Genomic DNA, 26,178 nt, shown 5'->3' on the forward strand with positions numbered 1-26,178 from the left:
TGACTTGGTTTGATCTGGTCTATCCTGTGAGACACTGTCCTCTGCCATTTGGGATATGAAGCTTCTATATCCATTCACTATAATGAATAAAAATCATAGCTCTGAGAAGAAACCCTTACCTATATTATCCTAAATGATTTCATTTCTGAAATTAACTTGTTTAATTATAATTTTTCAATTGACTAATCACTTAATGTCGTTTTGGTTCAAATTTATGGAAATATTTCATATTCTGCCAGTATGTGAAAGTGAAAGCTTTAGATGTTTTCAGCTACATGACAAACAACGTGTACTTTATAATTGCATGTACTGACCTGCAAATTATGACAAAGTATTTTACTTAAACACTACTTTTATTTTAGACTAAGAGGGTTACTTATTTAATTGTGATTTTAATCATGTTGAACTATGTGACTCGTACTCGAGTTGCCCGGTTAACACGCCTACAGTCTCACACGACAGGAGGACGATCATGAACTGCCGGAAAACAACCTACCTTCACTCCTCTCTGTGTGACCCCTCTCTAGATTGACTCAAAATCCTGACCAATCATACGCTCACTTCCTTGTTTCAGCGAGCCAATCGTCTGGCTAGGATTTGTACACATAATTTACGGTGCAATCACGGTAGGTTGAACCAACTGAGCTCCATAGAAATTTTGACAGCTTCACAGGTGAGACAACCGTCCAGAGGCTGTTTCGCTTTACGTTTCTGTTTCTTTTCCCCCCGAACCCCCATTCACTGTGAGCCTGGGGTTGCCACAGTCAAAAAACAGCCATCCGAAGTCTGATCACTCCGGCAGCATGAGCAAAAAGAAAAAGGATTGGAGGACTGAAAAAGGTAAGGGTTGTTTTGGGGTGGAATGAGGCTATCATCCTCTCAGTGGCAGACAGCATGAATTCTGAGCATGCTAGAAGATTGACAGACACTTTGACTGTTTTCTGCACATATCTCTGATGCTACATATTTTTCTAGACTGTTTGGCAGTGCCATGCGGTGGCAGCTGCAAATGTTACGCGTCGCGCCTCTGTAGGAATGCCGTAATATACGCTTGACATTCGCAGCTCTGTTCACTTGGAGCGTGTTCCCTGTTCGTTAGCTCACATTGGCCGTACTCACAGAGGTTCCCAGGAGCTTGCTGTACCTGTCCGGGCACTTGTTTTCCCACCTGTATGATACGCCAACAGTTTCTGTGCGAGTTGGAAATAGCTTTCTGCAACTAAGCTGCAGCCTGTTTTACACCTCCGCTGCACAAAGACTCGTCACATCTCCCAGAAAACATGACTACTTTTAATTAACAGCGATATAAGCTGAAATAATGGTCTTTATTGAGTAAAAGTGCAATATTATGAGAATTTAATTTTGTGCGTTTAGTCTCAGACACCCAGTACAAGGACCTGTTGACTGTTAAACAGCTAGAAAAATTCAAATTGTTTTTTTTTTAATTTTTTATTTTATTTTATTTTTTTTAAATCTACTGTCCTCTTCACACACATATATACACAGGAGCCTTTTATCTTTTTTATGGAGACCCCCACCTTTTCTTGGGTTTAGTCATAACAGTTACAGCACAGGTGTAATAAATCACACTAAATAGTAATGCATATATTCTCTTATGAGTCTTTGAAACAAGAAAACACCAAACTGAATGCAGCCACCGTTAAAGATATTTTTCACACCTGTGCTTTGCACCTTTAAGACAGTATATCTGTTGTCTTCAAAAGTAAATGTGTATGTATGAATGTATGCATGCATGTATGTATGTAAACTGTTTTCATCACTATGTTACATTCCTGTTGCTCTCTGACTGTCTTTGAAATGACTCCACTGCTTCTAACCCATTATTGTTAATATATTTAGTCAGTTATTTAGGTTTTCTCCCATCTTAAAGCAATTATGACAGATTCTTTTGGGGTGCTGGTGGGAATATTTCAATGGTTATTAAAGTTAACTTCGCCAAGATTATTATTAGTTTATTTCAGACGCTCAGTGTGTGCAGGTTGCAGCACTGGGCAAACATCAAAGTAAATCGGATTTGATATTCTGAACAGGCAGTTTATCGCTCTAGGTGCAATTGGTTTAAGAGAAGATCAAGGTAAATCAAAATGTGAAAGATATTCTTAAACTTGAAGAATTTAAATGGTTATATTTCTGTTGTGGGCTGCACGGTGGAGCAGTGGTTAGCACTGTGGCCTCACAGCAAGAAGGTCGCTGGTTCGATCCTTGGCTGGTTTGGTCAGTGGCCTTTCTGTGTGGAGTTTGCGTGTTCTCCCCGTGTATGCGTGGGTTCTCTCCGGGTACTCCGGCTTCCTCCCACCATCCAAAGACATGCATGATAGGTTAATTGGTCACTCTAAATTGCCCCTAGGAGTGAGTGTGAGCGTGAGTGTGGTTGTTCATCTCTCTGTGTGTGGCCCTGCGATGGACTGGCGAGCTGTCCAGGGTGTACCCTGCCTGTCGCCCAAAGCCGGCTGGGATAGGCTCCAGCTTCCCCGCGACCCTGAATTGGAATAAGCGGTTCGGAAAATGAATGAATGAATATTTCTGTTGTGGGTTCAGCCTTGATCTGGTCTGTAGACTGGGTGTTCGTAGACTTGGCAACACCAAAGTTAGTATTATAAGTAATTGATATTTGTTTAATCATAGGTTTTTATTAATTATTTTGAAGTTATAACATGAATGCAGACCATTCTGAGACTGGAGAAGTAAAAAACTAGATGTAAGAAGGAGCCAGTGGAGAGATGCTAATAGTGGAGAAATATATCTCCCGCTAGTTCTAATCAGAACTCTCGGTGCAGCATTTTGGATCAGCTGGAGACTTTTCATTTAACCACATGTTTTGGGACAGGAAGTACTTTTTCTTTATTTTTTTCCTTTTTAGTTTATTAACTACCTTTAATGGTTTAAGGATGTCTGCAGAATTACTGACGGACCATCCCATTTTGGACTCAGAAAATATTGGAAATTTGAGCCGGCGCTTTGAGCATGTCCTTCCAGCATAAATTAGATTTCAAGCCAATCCCCTTCTCATGGTAGCTAAACTGAGCTTTGGAAATTTTCACTTACTAACAGTTCAGCATCGGGATGGAGCACTTTAATGTAGACCAGGGAGCTTAGCTGCGTTCAATTCCCTTTTTGTATTCATTCATGTAGAATAAAAGCAGCTTTGGTAATAACAGAAGGGGGCAAGTGGGAGAAAAGTGGGAAAATACATCAGGGGTACAATAGATATCCCACATTACAGTAATGCCTATAATTCAAGCCTGACTTACTCTGAGATGTTTCAATTGGATGACTTCTGGAATCTTGCATTTCCTACTAAAATGGGATCTGGCCTTACTTTTATGAGAGGAAGGTCTCATAACTCAAAGCTCATTTGAGGAAACTTGTCAGTTTCTATCACATGTATGATCGGGGGTGGGGGTGGAGGTCCATTTAAACGGTTTTACAGAGATATTTTTTGAAGGTCTGTGGGAAAATTGCATTTATCTGAAAATGATTTCACATTGAAGTGCCTGATTAGGAACTAGTCCGATGCTGTCTCATGAAATAGTTGCAAGGGGAACCTATTTTACACCATGTATCCAAGAATACCACAGCTTTGTGACGTAAGCATGGAGTTTGTATTGGTTCATAGGAATCTCTTAATAAAACCCTCAAAGTTCTTGAACACAGATCAGAAGGAGTTTAAATGGAGTTAGCATTGATGGCTTTTCATGTAAAAAAATACAGCAAAGCCAATTGTTTGTTCGGCTCATCACGCAATCATTTATACCAACTTTTTACTGTCCAGCACTCAAACTGACCTCAGCTCCAACTCCCTGCAAAAGACACATCCTGCAGTGTAGCTTTTTTTTTTAAGACACCTGCAGGTTCTGGCTTACAGTCTGTTAATAAATCCTACATGTGTCTTTTGGACTGTCAGTAGAACCCATTGCATTCCCAGAGAACTGAAAAAATGCATGCTTTAACCTAGTTTAGGCAAAATGGTGTCTTGATTCTGTGGTTCTGCTTCATCCAGTCCCGACAACAACTAAGTAGACATCAACAATTATTATTTACAAAGAGGTACTGAGAAGCCAAATCAGTCAGTTGTGTGAGATTTACATCATTCTCTGTAATGCTGTGTGTGTTTAGCTGAGAATTTAGTCCCAGGACTTGGATTGCAAGAAGCTGCTCTAAACCAGTGGTCACCAACTCCAGCCCTTGTGTTTCCCTGCTCCAACACACCTGGCTTCCAGTAAATGGATCCAGCAACCTATGAAGTTTGCACAATGAATTATCAGGTGTGTCGGAACAGAGATACATGGAAAACCTGCAGGATTGTGGCCCTCGAGGATTGGAGCTGGTCACCTCAGCTCTAAACCAAGGGTCACCAACTCCGGTCCTTGAGGACTCCCATCCTGCAGGCTTTAGTGTTCCTTTGGTACAATGCACCTGAGCAAAATCAGTGGCTCATTAACAGGCAGGTGCAGAAGATGAGTGTGTTGTATCAGGGAAACCTGCAAGTCGGTAGCTCTCGAGGACCGCCATTGGTGACCCCTGCACTAAACTCATTGCAATAGGGCTAAAAGTCCCTACTTGGTTTAGAGATGCCTACTGAACAAACTTTCAGAGTCCTGTTGCATTAAGCCAGGGGTGCCCAAGTCTGGTCCTCGAGATCTACCATCCTGCTGTTTTTAGGTGCAACCATTCTCCAACACACCTGAATCAAATAAGTGGCTCGTTAGCAGGCCTCTGCAGAGCTGAATGACATGCAGAAGAGGAATTCAGCTATTTGACCCAGCTGTGTTGGACATGGGTTGCATCTGGGTTGCAGGATGGTAGATCTCGAGGACTGGACTTGGGCACCCCTGCATTAAGCAGAATCACTTTATTCTGAATGATTTATTTGGTTAAAGAATACCATTTTGTAGAATGGTTGGAAAGGTGGACCAAGAGGCTGGATGACCCAGGTTCATGTCCCTCGGTTGATGACAGAGGTGGACCACTGTTGGCCCTGTGCAAGACCTTTAACCCCCTGAAATATGACACCCCACTTCTCTCTAGTAAATGTAAAAATGGGTTATCTATGCATTTTAGCAGACTGGATTACTGTAACTGTCTTTTAACAGAGCTTCCTAAAAAGAGCATTAAACATCTGCAGCTCATCTAGAACGCTGTAGCTAGAGCTACATCTGAACACATCACACCCATTTAAAAATCTTTACACTGGCTTCTAGTCAATCACAGGATAGATTTCAAAACCCTGCTGATTGTTTATAAATCCCTTAATGGTTTAGGACCAGAATATATCTGTGATATGTTCAGAGAATATAAACCAAGCAGAGCTCTTTGATCCAAAGACTCTGGTCAATTAGTCCAGACCAGAGTCCAGACGAAACATGGCGAAGCAGCATTTAGCTGTTCTGCTGCAAACAGGTGGACAAACTGCCAGTGGAGATTAAACTCTCACCAAATGTAGAAACTTTAAATCCAGGTTAAAAACATATCTTTTCTCATGCGCCTACGCATAACATCTGCACAATAACTTTAACCAATTCTGCTTTTAATTATTTTAATACAATTTACGATTTTATTGTGATTTTGCTATTTGTGTTTTCTTTTATGCTTTTTTTGTTTGTTTTTACACCATCTGTAAAGCTTTCAATGTTTCATGTAAAGCACATCAAATTTTCTTGTACATGAAAGGTGCTATACAGATAAACTTGCCTTGCTTTGCCTAAAGTGCATAGGCTAATTTTCAGGATGCAAAAAGTATTTATCACTGTTGCTATTTTATTTTCTTTTATTAGTAAATACACTGCTAAAAAAAAAATAAAGGTAACACTTTAACAACACAATGTAACTCCAAGTCAACCACACTTGTGTGAAATCGAACTGTCCACTCAGGAAACAACACTGATTGACAATCAATTTCACATGCCGTTGTGCAAATGGAATAGACAACAGTTGGAAATTCTAGGCAATTGGCTAGACACACCCAATGAAGGTGTGGTTCTACAGGTGGTGACCACAGACCACTTCTCAGTTCCGATGCTTTCTGGCTGATGTTTTAGTCACTTTTGAATGCTGGCGGTGCTTTCACTCTAGTTGTAGCATGAGACGGAGTCTACAACCCACACAAGTGGCTCAGGTAGTGCAGCTCATCCAGGGTGGTACATCAATGAAAGCTGTGGCAAGAAGGTTTGCTGTGTCTGTCAGCGTCGTGTCCATAGCATGGAGGCCTCTACCAGGAGACAGGCCAGTACATTACAGCACATGTGACAGATGTGACAGAGTCTGGGGATGGCATGGAGAACGTTCTGCTGCCTGCAACATCCTCCTGCATGACCGGTTTGGCAGTTGGTCAGTAATGGTGTGTGGGGGGGGGGCATTTCTTTGGAGGGCAGCACAGCCCTCCATGTTCTCACCAGAGGTAGCCTGACTGCCATTAGGTACCGAGATGAGATCCTCAGACCTCTTGTGAGACCATATGCTGGTGTGGTTGGCCTTGGGTTCCTTCTAATGCAAGACAATGCTAGACCTCATGTGGCTGGAGTGTTTCAGCAGTTCCTGCAAAACGAAGGCATTGATGTTATGGACTGGCCCGCCCGTTCCCCAGACCTGATTCCAATGAGCACATCTGGAACATCATGTCTCGCTCCATCCACCAATGCCTAGTTGCACCACAGATTGTCCAGGAGTTCGCGGATGCTTTAGTCCAGGTCTGGGAGGAGATCCCTCAGGAGAACATCCGCCGCCTCATCAGGAGCATGCCCAGGCGTTGTAGGGAGGTCATACAGGCGTGGAGGCCACACACACTACTGAACCTCATTTTAAGTTAAGTGAAAGTTACATCAAAGTTGGATCAGCCTGTAGTGTGTTTTTCCACTTTAATTTTGAGGATAACTCCAAATCCAGACCTCCATGGGTTGATACATTTGATTTTCATTGATCATTTTTGTGTGATTTTGTTGTCAGCACATTCAACGATGGAAAGAACAAAGTATTTAATAAAAATATTTTATTCATTCAGATCTATGTGTTACTTTAGTGTTCCCTTTAATTTTTTTTGAGCAGTGTATGATAATAAAAAAAAAAAAAAAAAAGATGGACTGGTACAGGATCAGTCATGAACAGGACGTGCCTGATACTGGCAGTATCACTAGAGTAGTTTTGTAGGAGTACAGTAATGAAAGAAACCACAGTTTAACTGAAATGTGTAGCCAACTGTTGAAATAAGTGGGGGGTATTTAAAGTAAGGAAAGGGTAAAGGGAGACAACTTTGGTATGACATGAAGAGAAGGAAAGGGTGTTCTATAACAACAGCTGGATTAAAACATTTGTACCTTTAAGTGAAATAAATGTTCTACTTAAAACTATCTGTTGTATTTCTTTCTTTTTAATTAATGGATCTCGTTATTCATTAGAAGATGAAGATTTTTCTCAGATGTTTGTGTTTGCTTTTTTCTACAGAGAGACTACTCCGTCTAGATCGGGAGGAGAGGCGCAAAGATTATCGTCGCCAAGACTTTATACCTCTGGACAAGATTCCCACCTGGAGAGAAGAAAATATATGTAAGTCTAATAATTATTTTAGAAATTGAATGTCTTTTGAGTCATGATAGTAATGCATCATTGTCTTGAACATAATTGAAGGTTTGACACATGCCAGGCATAAGGAAGAAATTCTTTATCTTAGAATATTTAATAAAAAAAAAAAAAAAATATATATATAAAGATACTACCCAGTATCAAAATATGACTTGTGCCTCGATACCATGTTTCAGATCAAAGGTAGATCACAGAAACAAGATCTAACATTGCTGCTGATGATCGACTGTAACGCTACACACAGAAAAATAGCTATGTTGGTAATCCCACATACCGGGTGTGTCATCAAATCGGGTAAAAAAGTTGGCATATAACCTCTTTAAAAACTTAAAGTGGTGCTATCGTGGTATTTCGAGTTTTCTGAGCTCTCCACGGTGTTACAGTGTTGAATCCTCATCAGAAATTTGAACGGCACTGTTTTTTTATCACCTAAACGCATGTTTGAGTTTGAGTTTGAGTTCCAGCACTCTCTCCATTCGGTTTCCATGGCGACGAAAAACGCGTTGTCGTTTTAGAGAGTTTTTTTCTACTTCGAAATCCTTGTGACGTCCCAGGGGATAAGGTTCGGTGATTGGTTACCTTCTACTGGTTAACAAGGGCATGTACAAATACATCAGGCGGGTGGAAAACGTCGGATGAAGTTATTTCCAACGATGGCTGGTGAGTTTACCAAAGAGAGACATCCTGCTGCATTCCTTGCTGTGGGTTGCTGTTTTCCACTTCGTTTTCAGGGTCTGATTCAGGTTCCAACATGTAGGGCTGTATGCTATGTGCTGACATTGTATTTTATTTTATTTTTTTTATTGAGTTCATATGAGCCTAATCTTTCTGTTTATGAGATGTTACAATGACGGCGAAAGCAATTGTAGTGCGCGCTCCCGATGTGACGGGAGGCGGAGCTTAATGCGGAAGAGTCTCAATCCACTCGTTTTGCCCACAGGCTGATCTGACAGTCTACGGAGAGGGTCGGTCTGAAGTAAATAAAGCGATTTGTGGCAATAACTCGATCAATCCCAGCCCTTCTGGGCTTAGAAATAAAAATAAATTAGCCTGAAATACACATAATAGTTCCACTTTAATCGTTTTAGTTGGTCAGTCTAAAAAGACCACAACTAGTGTGATAAGTGAGGATTTTTCTCTCTGTCGTTAACATGGAAACAGCAAAAAGCTGCCACTAGTTAACCTGTGTAGTCTTAAAGACACACTACAGAGCTTTTACCATTTTCCCCGCTATACACCACTGTCAACTATGGCATCCTGACCTGTTAGCTCTCTCCAGCCAGCAAAAGACAATCTTACGATGACACGTTATGTCCCTTTCTCTCTTTCAATCTTCTTGCATTTCTTTGCTGAATCGGCGACGTTTTGTGTTCAAAACAGCCAATGTGTTTTCTAGCATGAAGCAAAACTCTGCTGCAATGACATGATGTTTCTCAGATGAAACTTCACGTGGTTCGTTTGTATAATGCTTGTAAATTAAAAAGGCGAGAGAGAGATTCTGATTGGTCAGTGATCAAACTGCGCTTCCGTGCCTTAAAGGGCCCTTTTCTAATTAGATTTTTTTTCTATTACAAAATGAAAACAAATTAAATAGAAACTGACAGATTAACTGGAAGATAACTGCAGACTTCTAAACAAAAATAAAATTATGAAAATAAATATGGTGGAAAAAGTTACCTTATGTGCAATTTTCACCTAAAGCCTACAAAGGTATTTTATTGTACTGTACTTTTTTTTTTTTTTTTTTTTTTTTTTTTTTTTTTTTTTTTAAATGCAACATCTTGTTTATTTTTTGTGGTTTAATCTTTATTTCAGTATTCAGTCCATCTTTACATTGATTTTACTTTAATATGACCAGGAGGTGGCACCACCTTGTTCAGTTACTTTATTATCACATGCAAAAGTTGAATGAATCAAGAAGGAACAACTAAAAGTGGTTTTCATGAAGTTATAAGTCGAGTTCAGCTCCGATCTTCAGTAAAATACTCAGTGCACTTCACAAACAGCCCACATTGAGAAGTTGATTAAAGCAATAATGAAACAAGTTTCTTTCCTTGAACGGCTCTATTCCCTCCTTGAGATAAACAAGTGCAGGAAATTTTAACTGCACTGATATGACTAGTCACACCAGTGCAATTTAACCAATACATTTCCTTACTAGTTTACTGGTGGGAGATTTCCAAAGTTTTATCTGCTCTAGTGCAGCAAGTGCAACAAGTCGCACTAGTGTTACTTGCACACAAGTGTGAACAGTGGTTTTTGGGGTTCTGCTACACCCCTAATTATTACTGTCAAACTATTCATAAAGGATTTGGTTTTTGTGATGCATGCTGCTCTCACAGCTACACTCCCCGAGAATACACCTTCTCAGTTCACCAAATTTATTCCAAGTTGAGTTTCTATTTAGTTGGCAGCTCTCTGATAAGCATTATTTCAATAAAATCCACCCAGTCACTATCAGCACACCGTTTTCTTTCAGTTTGGGGACTTAGAAAGTCACACCAACAGCTAGAAACTTGAGATTTGATACATAATTACTTAAAGAAACTGACTTTGTTTCTTTAAAAAAAAAACAGTGATATATTTTCACAAATAATGGCTTTCCAGGAACATCAGTAAGTGTTGTGTGAGAAGCAGGAATAAGCAATAGTGGGAGACAAAATGATCTATTATTCATCTTGTAATAAAGAGAAGGCAAAATAATGAGCATTAGTTTGAAATTGAAATCAAATTACTCATGGCAGCTTGTGCTGTTGCCTCCTCAGATTAACTCAGATTGATTAGGAAAAAAAAGTTTAAGCAAGAATTAAATGAAGTAGTTGATTTGAATTTTTTTTTTAACACAGTGTGTTAGATTACCACAAAATATGAAGTCCACTAACAATAGTCTCCTGTTAAAGCCAGACAAAAAACCCACTTTACCATCCATCTCTCGTCCAATATCACCCGTAAATGTAGATCTCAAAATAATCTGCAAAGCTTTTTCTCGACTATTAGACCTGATAACCTCTTCCATCATACGTCCTGACCAGTCGGTTTCATAAAGGGACAAATTCATATGATGAACTACTCCACCATTAAAAATGAGGAGAAATTAGTATTTTCTTTGAATGCAAAAAAAAAAAAAAAAAAAAACAAAACAAACAAAACTTGACACAGGGTAAATTGGTCATTTTTTATTCGCAACTTTACACAAAATTTGGATTTGGATCACCATTGATGAACTGGATAAGGCCTATCAAACATCATAATTATTTGAAAACATTTTTACCTTCAATCTGACAGCTTGGTGGGAACTCCTTCAAATAGCAAAGTCTGCACTCTTCCCATGTAAGTTTACACCCATCTAGAACAATCCTGACATCCTGCAAAATAAATAAAATCCTGATCAAAAAAGGAATAAAGCCCTTGGAGGATATCATTTTAAGCACAGCATTAATATCATTTGACATAAGCCTGTTAGTTACTCTGTGAGAACATTTTCCTTCAATAAACAAAATGAGGTTATTTTGGTGTCTCGTTTGTGTTTGGATGTAACTTGCTACTGGTTCTCAATGCATCAGCTGAGCAGAAATACCTTCTTGTTGACTCTGTCTGGTGGTGGTGAGGAGGTCCTTGGTGTTGCCTGACTTGGGCATTGGGGTGGGAGCTGGCCCATGTTGAATGGCTGTCTTTGAGGACCTATTCTCCTGAGCCTGCGGGGTGGGCTGCTCTTTGGGTTCTGGGTTCTCTGGCCTGTCCACTTCTGGCGGTCACCATCTGGAATGGCTGGTGACTGCTGTTTCTGGCCTCCTCTTGGATCTGTTTCATGGCCACAGGGCACTTTGACTGGAGCATTCATATGACGCCTGCCGAGCCAATACATAATCGTCTCTGAGGTAGGCTAGCTGGGGTGTGATCTCTGGAGGCTGGCGACCCTGGGTCCCAGGGCCACCCTGGTCTGCCTCTGATCTTTCCAGTGACTGAGTTGTATTTGTATGATCGCTGATCACATTTTGCCCCAACTTTTCTTATATGCATGCTGAAACCGTTACTGTGTTGTATTGCAGGTTTTATTACTGAAGCAAGGCATGTTTGTATGTATAGCACATTTACATGTACAGGACAATTCAAAGTACTTTATGTAAAGCATTAAAAACTTCATAGCAGGGTGAAGAACCAAAAAAAGTACATTAAAAACAAACTTTAAGAAACAAGAACAGAAAAAGTTAAAAATAAAAAGCATGGAATGAACGTTACAGTGTTGATAAAAAGTGTCAAATAGAAAAGTTAATTTAAAACTGCAGAAAGTTTCAGCAGATCTGCAGTTTCCTGAGAGTTTATTCTGCATGTCAGGAATTTAAAAACTGAACCAGTACTCTCCATGTTTAGTTCTTACTCCGGGAACAGAAAGTGGATTTGACCCTGATGACCTGAGGAATGTGGTTGGTCATAACAAACCAGACAAATACAAAGTCAAAATGAAATGGCTCTAAAATCATCCAGTTGTTTGTAAACCAACAATTTTGAAGTAAATCCTTTGATGGTCAATAAGCCAGTGGAAAGATCTGAGGATTGGAGTTGTATGGTCCACTTTCAAAGTGAGCAGCAGCTTTCAGGACTAACTGCAGCCATCTGATGGACTTTTTAGGGAGACCTTTAAGGACGGTGTTACAGTAGTCTAGTCCACTAAACATAAATGCATGGACAAAATTTTGTAAATCTTGCTGAGACATCATCAGGAGAACTTAACAGGTTATTTTAGTTCAGTCAGATCTATAATTGCCTTTAGACACAAAGTAGTCCCTGTCTTTTTAGTTTGACTCCAACCAATTAAGTGCAGTTCCAGAAAGTCCCATCCAGTTTTTCAGCCGGTCTAGCAAGATGTGATGTACAACCATGATGCAGTACTGAGATCCAACAGTACAAGGACTGAAATGTTGCCTCTAAATGTGCTCAAGCAGATGTCATTTTAAACCTTAACTAGACCAGTCTCAGTGCTGTGGCATGGCTGAAAAAATAGTTTTTAGTGGCAGGAAGTTGAGCAACTTTTTTAAAGAAAGCTTTTCTGTAGTCTTCCTAAGAAAGAGGAAGTTTGATATCAGCATGTTTTTTTTTTTTTCCTCTCTCTCAGTTGTGACTTAATGATGGCCGTTCATCGTGGGGTCCCAGGGAAGGTACCCGAAAACAGATGTTAATCTGTAAAATCTGTAGAGTAGCTTCAATTCAGCTTTTATTTGTATCGCGCCACTTCACAACTATGTTGACACATCTGTCACATCTATCTGAGACCATGCATCCTGAAACAGTTCTAGGAAAAAACTCTGTTGGCAGGGCTTGTTGGATTTCAGATGGCAAACGATCTTGTCCTGGTTTTAGGACTGCTTGGGGAAAAGTATGGCATAGTGTTTATGTCTCTGAGTGGTTGACATGTGTCCTGGCCCTTGCGTGAAAGAGCTGACTACCTGATTCTCTGTATTTTCATGACAGGTCTGGTTGGATACAAGTTCAGGGGATACTAACACAGGAGGATTAGTCTGTCAGTCAACAGTAATGAACAAGGCGAAGCAGTATTGTTGTTATTAGCATGGATTTCAAGAAAAGAATGATTGTCTTGCACTCCAGATTATAAATCCTCAGTCTCACTTGATAGATCTCATCGTAAACTTGCAACATTATTTTCTGTCACCAGTGTTCAGTTTTTTGACATTCTCATTTGTCAGCTCTTACTAGCGTTACATTTTTCCACAAAGCTCTGTTCAAAAGTGATCACGCTACCAGAAAGAGAGGCCAAACTACAGTTACATAGTTTTTCTCATGTTTTAATTGTGATTAAGTTTTTTTTCCCCAGCTTGTCTTTCTTTTTGTAGGTGCTCCTGGTGATTGTCAGTATTGTTGTCTTAATAATGTTGAAGGTGGTTTTGTATTTTCTTAAAGGTGTAACAGCTGGTTGTCTGGCTCTCCCTGTGTAGACTGAACAGGTCATGCTGTTATTTTATTACCACCAATTTCCTTGCTACGATGATGGACAGTTGATAAAAAGGGGGAAAAAATCATCGATCTCTTTCTATAGACCCTTTTATACAAATAAGCTTAATTTTTATTTAGTGACAGTTTCATACTTACATAAAAAAAGTGATGTAACTGATTATCATGTTTTGTTTTAGCCAAGGACAAGGGAGAGGAGAAAGAGCTGACTCCTGGAGGATCGCTGAGTGACAAAGTATCTCTCTACAAGGGGGACATTACTGTCTTGGAAGTGGACGCCATAGTCAATGCTGGTAAGAACTTTAAACTTATGAAAACTGGTGCTGTGTGTTTAGAGAATTTTCCCTCCATTTGAAGACAGCTCAGCCACTATGTGACCCTTGCCTGCCCTCTACTGTTCAGATTCAGGAAATGACTGTTCTTGAGGAAAGTGCTGAGTATGACTGTGACAAATGTGAAAGTGGACATTTCTCATTAATCTGACATTCAGATCAATGACAGACGTCTTCTTTCACTTACTTTGCACAGTGGAATCTCAAGTTTTGTGACTGCATTGTTTTTAAATAGATTTATCTCTCTGTGGCAAATGTTCTTTAATGATTATTCATTGTTGCTGTGAGGGAGAAAAAGATTGAGATTTCACATGGTGAATGAAATTAGCAGCAGGCAGGGTTTGCAGGGGTGGTTTTTTTTTTTCCCCAGTGTCACACCACTGCTATGTAATTTTCTGCTGTGTGCCCACAATCTAAACACATAGTTATAGGAGCTATGAGATTGCTTTACCTGTTGGATCTCCAGCTGATCTTGAGGACAACATTGCAGCTACAGAGTTGATTAAATGTCAAGATAGCTGTGTAGCCGCATTGTATTAATGTGTTCTACTCTGGCTCCCTGTATTTGTCACTGAAGTCTTTCTTCCTCATGTTGTACACGAGGAAGAATGTACATTTGCACATTACAGTATAGTTATGTAGAAAATCTTGAGTCAAATGAATGGTTTTTAAATTATGCAAGATGAAAACATGTTAAAAAAGACTTTTCTGTTTGATCTGGCTTATTTATTAAATTTGATATGTAAATGCATATTGTGAAGCAGACTGGGTAACATTGCTTTCAGAATCCTCAGTGTCATGTAGAATATATAATTAACACGGCTTTACAAACAATAGAGTTAATATATAGTTTGATAAGCTTTATAATAGAGGCTGAATTACTTTCGGTGCAATTTAAATATACACTTCAGAAACTTTTATTTTATTGAAGTGAAGCGTGTGTCATAGTATCTGTTTTCTTTTGATCAGAGAAGAAGAATAATGAAGATTTTGGACTTATTTCCACATGAGATGGGGAGTAGTATTCAAAATGGAAGATGTATTGGTTTTTAAAATTTTTTTTTTAAAATTATTATTAAGAAAGCACTGCGACATGTAGTTTACTTAACCTATTAATGCTTCCAAGCAGTCAGGATGTGATGCAGCATTATTCTGGCCACTGTTCTGTTTGGCAGACTGTCAGGGACAGAAAGGTTTGTATGATTTTAGTTCTTAGCATATGGGTCCCTGTTTTTCTATTTAAACTTCCCAACCAGCCAATTTTTTTTTACAGGTGTTACAAGCGATAAGAAGATATAGTGGGGGACTTTGTTTTCCAGTTTTGTTTACCATGTCTACCAGCTCTGCACTTTACTATTTTGTGAATAGGATGCTGTGTTCCAGGCCATGTTGTTTTGTCATTGGCTACAAAAGACTTTAATTTCATCTTATAGCATTATGTTTTATACAGAATGTTTAAAATCTATTTACTTAGTCAACAGGATGTGCTGGATTTTGTGGCTCTTGTCCAAATTGTCATGAGTAACACAGCTCGGACCGGACATTGTGAACGTTGAGCAACAGACTCTGATAAGATCTTTGGATAGCTTGCTCGACTTCTTGCCTTTCATCTATTCATTGCTTTCAATCTCTAGCCTGCAGTACTTCCATTTTCCCATGCTGTTTTTTGTTTAGGCTTGGCAGAAGTAGACCACTGTGTATGAATTGTGGGACTTTTTCAGCACTGTGGCCGTATTGGTATAAAGCTTAATCAACTTTTAAAACGCCTTTTTGTTCCTCATATGAAGCAAACATGAATTGCATGTTTGTTTGTACAAATTGTGGGTGTGCATACACTGTAAAAGCAGCTAATCATTTACTTTTCGCAAATTTAAACAGGTTATGTCCTTCTGAATGTTCAGTTTAAATGTGATATGAATTATAATAGGTTGGCAGAGTAAGGTCAGTTTAACACACTGACATGGTATTGTTACACCATACTGCACAGTAATTTCTTTATTGACAATTTTCTATATTTATTTTTCATAGCTTAGTTTTATTTACTGTTACTAATAATTCAGGGTTTTTTTTTTTTTTTTTACATTAGTATTACACTCCCCAGCATTCATCAAGTGCATTGAGTGTAACATACAGAGGAAATGGGGATCAAGCTTGGTGTTGCAGTTATGGTTTTAACCTATAGCTTTAAGGGGTTGTCAGGTTGCTTTATGCCCTCCATTAAAATTTAATTATTGGGCTCATTGAGTTTTTAATTCTTTCTTAATTTTGTTAAGGAGGTTGCACAAGAGGCGCTCAAACTGTCACCTAGGTGAGCCTGGAGAAAGCAGAACAGGAGGGGTTATGGTGACATGCAGTAAACTGATGATAAGGGAGCTCAAACTGCAGCATCCAGTTCCCACAAATGGTACTGTTAAGGCTTAGGTCTGTAACAACATGCTGTCAATCTCAAACTGTCTGCTTTTTGCCACCATTTTCTAACCTATTTATATAATGAAAATGCCAGCGGGGAAGATTAAGTGGTTCAAAAGAATCACAATCACATTTTTTTCTTTTTATTAAAGAAAAGAAAATTGGGGGTTTACTGTGAAAATGCTGCATTCATGTATCATTTTAAGCTACAACTAATTGGTGCACATACCATGACATATTTGTGTTTAGCCACCTAGTTTCACTGTATTCAGCAGGGTTGGCCACTCTGGTCCTCGAGGGCTACAGTCCTGCAAATGTTAGGAGTTTCTCTGCTGCCCTGCAACACACCAGACACACATCAGACTTATTTAGGACTGGTGCAGAGCTTGACATCAAACTCTGCACTTGTCTGCTAATTACCCATTGATCTGAGTCAGGTGCGTTGCAGCAGAGAAACTCCTAACATCTGCAGGACTGCAGCCCTTGAGGTCTGGAGTTGCCTACTCATGCTTTAGAGGCTACATTTCACTGACAAGCAACACACTGCAATTTGTAATGATTTGTCATGTAGTTTTAAGAAAAAAAAGTTCAGTAATTCTTAAATTATCCTAAATGATGTTTAGAACAGGTTTCTGGGGCGTTGGCTGAAGAAAATGACAACATGTTTCCTTTTGAATGAAGCATACATATCAAACCAGGCATGCCCTGGTCTGAGCAGAACTGGCTTGGTATTAGACTGATGGAAGGATATGACAGAGTTCTCTGTGAGCCATAGCTACTGAAAGGCATTACTAAGATTTAAAGGGAAATTAAAAGTGGGCTTTTGCTTTTACATTACAAACACAAGATGCCTTACCTTTCCCCTGCTGTCTTTGTGTATAGTTCATTTGAGTATTGCCATCCCAGTTGGATAAGAATGAGGTTATGGAGATGTGAACTGGAAGGAGATTGCTCTCTGTGGTAGTTATGCCCAGCAGTTGACTAGTCCTTTACATTCTGTAAACTATTCTCATCTTCTGTATTGAATTACTTTTACCAGAGACAATTTCTTTTTCCCAGTCAATCTGGTTATGAATGCTGTAAAGAACCTGTAGGGGTTGAGATGAGTTCAACACATTCAATTGGTATTGAGTCAAGTGGAGCCTCTCGTTGTGCAGTCATCATGAGTTTGATGAGAGCACTGACCTGCAGACGGAAGAATGCCATGATCCAGTAGAGATTGACTTTTGTATGTTTTTGACATGCAGTCAATTCAAACAGTGCTGCCTGCAGGGTTGTTTGGCAAAAATGCAGCATTGTTTACCTTCATGGTCAGTCATGCATAATTTATGGTACAGAGCCCTACTTGCCCTGGTCCAAACTGAATGCAGTGTTATTCTGTGGTCAAAGCAAGGCACAGTGAAAGTGAACATCTTTTACCTTTTTTTGTTTTGTGGTTTAATAAAACAAATAGTCAATAAAATGTCAAACTTGAATCACATACCATTAATATATTCATCCATTTTCTAAACTGCTTAGTCCAAGTCAGGGTCGCAGGACATCATTATTTATGTTGTGGAAAACTGACTACTTCAAATTTATCAATTATAAAAAACGGTTGAGAAAACATGGATGCCAATCCTCTTCAGTTAGTTGGATTGTCTCTAGTTAAGCCGAGGCCTCCCATACTTCTGATTTTATTTTATTTTTTTGCATGATGGAGGAAAAAGCATTGACTAAATGGAATGTATGGATATCAAATAAACAACTCTGTTGAGTTGAAATGCTTGGCACTTATTTGCATAAATTAATCATATAATCACATTTGGACTAAATATGATCACGGCTGTATAATACTCTTAATTAAGCTGTGAGAAAGTTACTGGGTGTCACTAACAGAAATGTCACATTAACACATTGTCTTCCACCATTGCAGCAAAAGTTCATATCATTTGCCTAATTTGTGCCTTTTTTCCTTTGTCTCCTTCATTCTCCTGCATGTGGCCTGGAAAATGATCTAAAGTAAACCTGTGGTAGGGCATCTGTATTCCTACAGTGTATCTGTAAGGAGGCGAAAGGCACCAGTACAGCTGTCTTTTCAGCATCTGCAACATCTTAAAGGGAGTGTGACGCATCAAATAAACATTGCAAATTGATTTTAAAGGAGAAATGTATGTTGTCACAACACACTATTAGTGCTAATGTAGCAAAAACCTGCAGTAAGTTTTAGTTGAATAAATTTAAAATCATGCCTCTGAACAACAGTGTCTTAGTTTGTCAGCTACAAATGGGAACGGGAGCAACTAGGATGCAAGAAGAGTCGAGGTTGGAAAAATGTGCAAAGTGGGAAAAGCTAAATGATAATTGGTGCCTGTCAAAATAATAAAAAAAAAAAACATGTCTATTTTTGTTTATAAACCACAAAAGCATGCTTTGATTTTGTCTGTATTTGTTTCCTTTATTTTTTTCTTTATAAGAATTAAATTAAATGATTGATTTTAATAATAGGCTTATGTGAAATGTTTTTTGAATAATGACTGGTTGAATAAATGGTTAAATGGTTATTTAATGGTTAAAAAGTCAGTCACAATTACTTGTATGACCACAAAATTGTAATTATCTTGATCTCCTTAGCCAATAGGACGTTTCAGATTGTAATTTATTTATTTATTTATTCATTCCTGAGGTTGAAGGGAAGTATGTAATGGTTCTGGCTTTGCCTTCCCAGCTTATTGGAAAGTGTCGTTGTGGGGGAACAAAAAGACTGCAAGGTAATGGTGTGTAATACCGAGAAAATCTACTTCTCTGAGTCTGAAGCCATAATGGAGAGTACTACTTTATTTATAGCAGACAGACCGAGTTTCCTGGTAATATTATAGCTGGCAAACTTTCACAGCTTTCTAGAATTAATATTACATCTGACTTTTTTAAAAAGTCTTGCTTTCTCCAGTTTGAAAGTTGTTTTAAAGTGTTGACTTGTAAAACACTTATCCTTAGCAGAGTGAAATATATTTGCTGCAGTTTCTTACATTTTTGCATGTATGTTAGGTGTTATGGCCAGGTGGCCAGGGCTTTTATATAGTTCATATAATTTTTCAGTTCTTCTCCCTGTAATAGGTTGCATATGTCATGATTCACTCCTGACAAACCTCCAACACAATTTTGACTTCTTCATTTCCCAAAGTGAGTGAACAAAAACCAAACTATAGTTTCTGGTTTAATTTCTTTTTCTTATAGGATCTTGTCAGTGCAGGGACTTTATTAGACTTTTCTGTGGGGGCATGAACATGCTACACAATATGTTCATCCCCTGGAGAGTCTGGCTCAATGAGTCCATCTTTTTCTCGGGAGATTCACACCCTCTGCCAAAACCTCCCTGACAAATGCAGCCATGCTTCCAGCAATATGCAGTTTATTCTCTCAATATTTTTGTTCTTTCACGCTGCTGCCAGTGTACATAGAAGTACACTTGCCAAATACACACAACTGTCTTTCCATCACTTAAGATAACTTTGCATAAACTTGTATTCATTTCCTGAAAATGTACCTTCTGCCCTAACCATAATTTATGCTAATCTAAACCTAAGGTCTCTTTACTCTAAAAATCCCATCCTGTAATGTCTAAATGAGGTATTTCAGGACTTCTGATATGTGGATATTTTAGATAATGTTTATAAGACTGTAGGGCTACAACTAATGATTACTTTAAATAGTCGACAAATATGTACATTTTTTTGATTAGTCACGATTATTTCTGTCAGGCCCACCATCTGTGCTTCCAGTTGACGCAGCTCTTTTTACAGGCTCCAATATGTTTTACCCCACTCTCTTCATTTGCATTATATGAATGCCACCCTGATTCCCAGTCAGTCACAACATAATGTCCTTTAGTTTGTTAAAAGAATGACTCCTGAACCAGTGGAATATTAAATTTAAGCTTAACAGCTTACTACTAATATATTTTGAAACATTCAAACTTAGCTATAGTGTTATATCTAAGCTATATAGGATTTGCCTCAAAAGGAAAACAAAATGAATAAAATATTTTAACATCTTACTTTTCATACAATTGCAATAAAATGATTATTTACATCTTGAAAAACCCTGTTTTGTAAGGTAAACAAAGGCCAAAATCCTTTAAAACATTCCTAAATCCAAACGGTGATCCAGATCACCACCAAAATTAAATCACTTCTTCCATTTCACATTTCCAACAACTCCTGAAAATTTCATGAAAATCTATCCATAACTTTTTGAGTTATCTTGAACACAAACAAACAGATAAAAACATAACCTCTTTGGCAGAGGTACCAACAGCACATCACTACTCGCTAATGCCATCCGGAATGCTGGAGACCATGACTCCGGGGTGCTTTTGTTTCAGATGCTAATGCATGACTGTCGTGCTGCCATGGTACGCCAACTCTGCGTGGCAGACTACACATTTCACCTGTTTGACACTTTGTTTAGCATGAAAAATCCCCAAACTATGGAAATATGTTGCACCGCCGTCAGTTTGTCGACGTCAGTTTGTTTGGATTCTTCCACAAAATGACAACATTGCCCTGAGCACTTCCTGTGATGCTTTGCGTCATTGGCTTGGTGTTTAGAGTTCTTATACTGTCTGAAAAGCCGTGGTTGGTAAATGGCGTTAAGTTGCCTGGCGGAGCGTTTTATTAGCAAAGCACTTACGGGCGTTTATAACGCGACGCTTCGACAATGAAATTTCGCGTCGACGAATTTTCATTTTCGACGTTGTCAACTTTGTCGACAAATCGTTGCATCCTTATGAGACTGTATATGTCTGCAGATGAGTTTGTGGTGGCCACTGGCCAATGAAATGTGGTTCTCTGCTTGTTTTTGTTCAGAATATACTTACTTTTACCACATGCAACCAAAACCAGCCTAAATGTTATACTTGACTTTTAGCTCTTCACCAGGTTTCATAAATTTGTTTTTTAAACAGTGATATCCATAATTTTTCTTACAGAAACATTAATTCACACACACATCGGTCTTGACAAGCAGACAAACAAGCACAGACACCAAGATGTGTTAGAAACCATGACAAGCGACTGGTAACTTCTTGAACAAACTTGTGATTGTTGCGGTGCCACATCGAGACTGAAAATCAATGCCCCTGGCTGGGAGAACTTGCTGCTCTGATGAACAGTGAAATGACTCTGGTGAGTGGGCTGCACTGGGTCCTGCACTAAAAGGTCCCACTAATCTGATCACCTTTGGGAGGGGTACACCAGAAGGACATGGTTTTCCCTGCCATCCCTTTTGTAAACGTGTGCTGAAGGGACAAACCTGCCGGTGAACTTTCTCCAATCCTGATATCCACTTTATTTCATTGTTTTCTTCCTGTCCTGCAGTTACAGTTGGCAGTCTTTTAGTCTCTGTTACTGGTGACAATGTGTGTTTTTACAACATGTTACAGTAGAGCTGCACAATATTTGCAATGTAAAAGGCAAATAAACTTAATGATATTCTTCTCATCAATTTCAAGGTACCCTAGTTTTCATCCACGCTCTTCAATGATAGGCATTAATATGACTGTAAGCCTATGTGGGATCAGACAGTGGCAGCTTTGCTTGTTTCACTTTAAGTCTGGTTAAGGAGCAGAGGCGATCATCTGCTCTGACTGCCGCTTCACAGCTTCTTGTGAAGGTTTTTGGATGGGGGAGGGGGATGTGGTTGTACCTGTGGCTCATTAAGAAGAATAAATCATACATGCTTACACATCAATCACCAAAAGTCTCCAAAACTAGATATGTCGCTAGTTACTTCTTTTATTTTTAAATAGCCACTAGAGTGATTTGAAAAACTCTGTAAATAAAGCATCCGTGCTGCTGAGTTATTCCTCCAGTTCCAACATGTGCACCAGGATAAACGGCATACCAGAAAATTGTGCAGTGACAAATGTTCCCCGTTGTTGGAATGCAAACTATGATTAATATGTTCATTTTCTTAATAATGACTCTTTCTGTGATTAATTTAATAATTAATGTGCTAAAGTCCCACCCCGAATGTTATGTTATTATATTTTAAATTGTATTATATTGACTGTGAGTGACTGTTTGGGTACTCCGAACCTATCTGTTGTGTTTTGGACTGCTAATGATCTGTGACAGTATTGAGTGTTTGGGAGAATGAACCTAAACCTTTCCTTCCTTGTTACGCATTCAGTCCCAGCCTACTTCTCCTCTTTTTACATTAACACACTCTCTTGACAACATAAATAACACACTCACTGACAGAGAGGAAAGTCGGTGAAACTGAATCTGTTTTTCTAGAGAGCGTTGTCAGTGCTCACGATGAGACCCATCACTCAGGTCATGCCCTCACTTGTCTCCCTAGTGGACAGAAAACTTGAGTCATTGTTGTCAAGGTCAGAATGTCTCAGTGTTTGCATCCTTGTTTTTGTTCCCACCTCCTTCCTTTCACCACTCTTCTGACAGCTGCTCTCTCTCCTGAAATGTCTCAAAACACCCAACCTTATGATGCTCTTACTCCCATCTATCAATCCTGTGAGTAACTAGTGGACACTAAATAGAGAAGGGTTTTGTCTTTTTCTGTGCTCCACACAAGTAAAGCTTCTCTACAAATGTTTTTCTGTAGAGGTCATTTGAGTACAGCAAGAAACTTGAAGATGATGATGGGAATGATGAAAGTGATCATTATATTTATACTGAGAAAGTATGATAAGTTTAAGGATCCTAAAGTGTCATAGTTTTAGAAAATAACTCATTGTGAGGCTTGTCTCATTCATATAGGTGGTCTGTCATTGAGTCTCTGTGTGTTTTAAAAAAAAAAAAAAAAATTATTTATCCATTTTTAAATGCTCAGTTGGAGTATGAGTTTCTCAAGTAGATTGGCTTTTCCCCATTGATGTAAATCAGGCACAGGCTCAATTTAAATGGGCATTTTTGCAGGCAGAACTCCTAGAAAATGCATTTCATTTTCTCAAGACTGGTATCTGTTCACCTGTAGGGGGCACTGTGGCTCCACTTAAGTTATCACTGAGTTACCCAGTTTTAGAGGTGGAATAGCTGTACTGGTTGTGCATGTTAGATGTATAAATCCCCCTTTTCTGCCCTCCCTTCACAGATGTTTCTTTAGAAATGATTGTGGTAACAACTGGAAATTCCAAGGCATGCTGCACATTTTCAACATCTGCCTCTGAAGCCGCTTAAACTGTCCAATATTGTGCTGTTTCTGAAACTTAAAGCTCTTTATAACAAAATGCTCATTGCAAGGTTTTAGCTGATATACCTTTTTTGTTTTTACGGAAGTGAGAGTATGACTGCAATTGAAGCTGAGAAATAGCATGTGTGAATTGATATGCTAAAAAGAGGGTGTGACATCTTTCTTTATAAGACAATACACTGAGATGCCGGATGAGATTCGCTCTTCACGCATAGATTGAAGCAAGGATGAATGAAGAGCGTTGTAGAAATCAACCCCAGACTGTTGACGGTTTCTGCACCATCCCCAGGCAGTGTGCCTTTTTATTGTTGCAAGCTCATGATTCACTGGTCTTCACAATACCCCACTTTGATTTTCGGTTCATTCTCCCCCCCTCCTTTCACAGGATTTTCCCCTGTTCCCTCATTTTAGTTTGAGTTAATCTCAGTTAGTCCTGAAAATGCTGTGAATCTCTGCCGACATAAACAAATGCAAGCCATGTACACAGCCGGCCTTTAAAAGTGTGCGCCTTAGCAGAAATACTGATGAGCTGCTTGGTTCCAGACCTGCACTGGCAAGGTTTTCTATAATGGCAAGGTAATGGTAATGGTCCAGGTAATGAGCAACATAATGTTACAAGTAAGTAAAGGAATATAAAGCACATATTTTGGCAAGGGATGCAATTTTGTTACAGCAGACACTCAATTTGATAATTTCATGCTTGAGCTTTATAGTCCAAGTTTCCTCAGTGGGGATGCAGTCATTCAGATAGATTTCTGCTGTTCAGCATAGAGTGTGTTGCCATGTTGTAGCACAAATAAAACAATCCAAGGCAGCGTTACTGTGACTAAGTCTCTGTCAAAATTCCACAGAGAACATCAGCGCTTTATTGAGATATGAAATATCCTCCCCACCATTTCTCCTTTTTGCTAAACACAAAAATGACTCCATATGAGAGGGACTCTGAGCAGTGGAAATGAAAGACTGGGATGTTTTTGAGGAGCTTTAAATGACAATACAATTCCTTTAACCCCTGGCAGTTTATGCAATATTTGTGAGCATGCTTAAATTTCTCAAGAGGAACCAGGGGCCATGTTCATAAAAGGATCTCTCAGCTGCTGATTTTTATGCTGCCTAAAATAACTATTGGGACTAATTCTCAAAGGGATGACTTTAGATTTTTTAGGGTCTTCTTTGTAAGTTCTGTAAGGCCAAACTGAGAGGCCATAGGCTGTTTGGATAAATGACCCTTTAGGGAATAATCAAAACCATGACTATATATAATCCTGATTAACAGGCTGGAGGACGGAGTAGACTGTAACAGTTCACCTCATGTTAGAGTATAAATGAGTTTAGTAAAAAGAGCCGGTTTAGTTATTAGGTTCATGTCTATATAACAAGTTTTAATAGAAATGAACACAGCAGCAGTGCATCCGCAGTGAGCAGCCACTTCCATAAATGTGTTTTGCTTGAAAAGCTTCAGTGGACGTTCAGGCACCTCCATGCTGGAGGATGTTAACCTGCAAGACTTTTTTCTGATAATAATTTTTATATAAATATCAAAGGTTTCTTCTTTTTAATAGAAAATTAAGCAATAGCATATCTTATTTTTAAAGACCATTTTGAGTGTAATTTCTTTCAAGGATTATTCAGTTCTATTGGCTGCAGGTTAACTTGTTTTAATGTAAAGCTATACTATTTTTATGTAAGTGTTTTGCTTGCTGTCATGATCTCTCCATTACAGCCTTGTGTAATAATCGTTAACAATTAGACAAACTAGTTGTATCTCCTCCAAAGAAAATAATCTTTTTGATTTGTATAACAGATCTGATCAGTTGCAAATGCAGAGTGTCTGTTTGTTCTCTACCAATAGCTTCATCTTTTTTTTTTCTTTTTTTTTCTCCATATTTGACGTTATCTTCATTCATTCTTTGGAGACTTACAAGTGAGCACTTAATTATTATTGGCAGTGAAAGCTGCAACGTGTCAGTCAGAAGCCGTCTGTTAAAATGCGGAGCCCATTATCTTGGAGAATTGAGTTTGACAGTGTGAAGGTCAACTGTGACCTGTTCATACCTGTATAAGGTTTTTTTTTCCTTTCAAAAAAAAAAAAAAAGGGTAACAATGCTTACATTACCTCTCTATAGTAAGCCATTGCTCAACAATGGCAGCCTTTCCTGAACAGAAGAAAGACAGAAGTTAAGTTAGCGTACATTGTCAGGGGGCTGTGAACAGAAGTGGACTCTGTCTTTTAAAAAAAACATTGCTGAATGTTCAGAAATAAAAAGGAATTTCATTTAGGGGAAAATCTGCCAGTCGCTTTTGTTTCTGGAATTACCAAATGATTCGTATATGTTTTGGAGTTTTCCATTACTTTGAATGTTAGATAAAGATAAGCTACAGAAATAAAAAACTGTCCTGTCATAACAGGATAGTGTGTAACTCTTACACACCTAATTATGCTCTAGTGTTTAAATTTAAACAAAACAAACTAATTCAGAATGTCATTGTGTTTAATTGACCTGTGATGATGTTTTTAATAAATATGCCGTATGTTTGGTACACTGAAAAGTGCAGGAAACTGAACTCCAGCAGTCGGCGAGTTCTTAAGGGCTGTGTGGTTTGCACAGATGTTGCCCCTGTGTATGGTAATGAGGATCTGACTGGACATCCTGATGAAATGGATTTCCCTTGTGTTGACACA

At 38.8% G+C, this 26,178-nt stretch overlaps 1 protein-coding gene across 3 annotated transcripts in view; it reads left to right on the plus strand.

Moving 5' to 3' along the window:
• Nucleotides 1–668: 668 nt before the first annotated feature.
• Nucleotides 669–26,178, plus strand: part of macrod2 (mono-ADP ribosylhydrolase 2) — a 393,923-nt gene continuing 368,413 nt past the window's right edge. For all 3 annotated transcript variants that reach the window (XM_079248912.1, XM_079248913.1, XM_079248914.1), the window contains exons 1-3: nucleotides 669–840; nucleotides 7,459–7,560; nucleotides 13,743–13,856. In XM_079248912.1, coding sequence (XP_079105038.1) covers nucleotides 804–840; nucleotides 7,459–7,560; nucleotides 13,743–13,856 — 253 coding nt within the window. In that variant the 5' untranslated portion in view covers nucleotides 669–803. The remainder of the gene's footprint in view (nucleotides 841–7,458; nucleotides 7,561–13,742; nucleotides 13,857–26,178) is intronic.

Source organism: Telmatherina bonti (genome assembly GCF_933228915.1).
Source record: "Telmatherina bonti genome assembly, chromosome: 11".
NCBI classification, from domain to species: Eukaryota; Metazoa; Chordata; class Actinopteri; order Atheriniformes; family Telmatherinidae; genus Telmatherina; species Telmatherina bonti.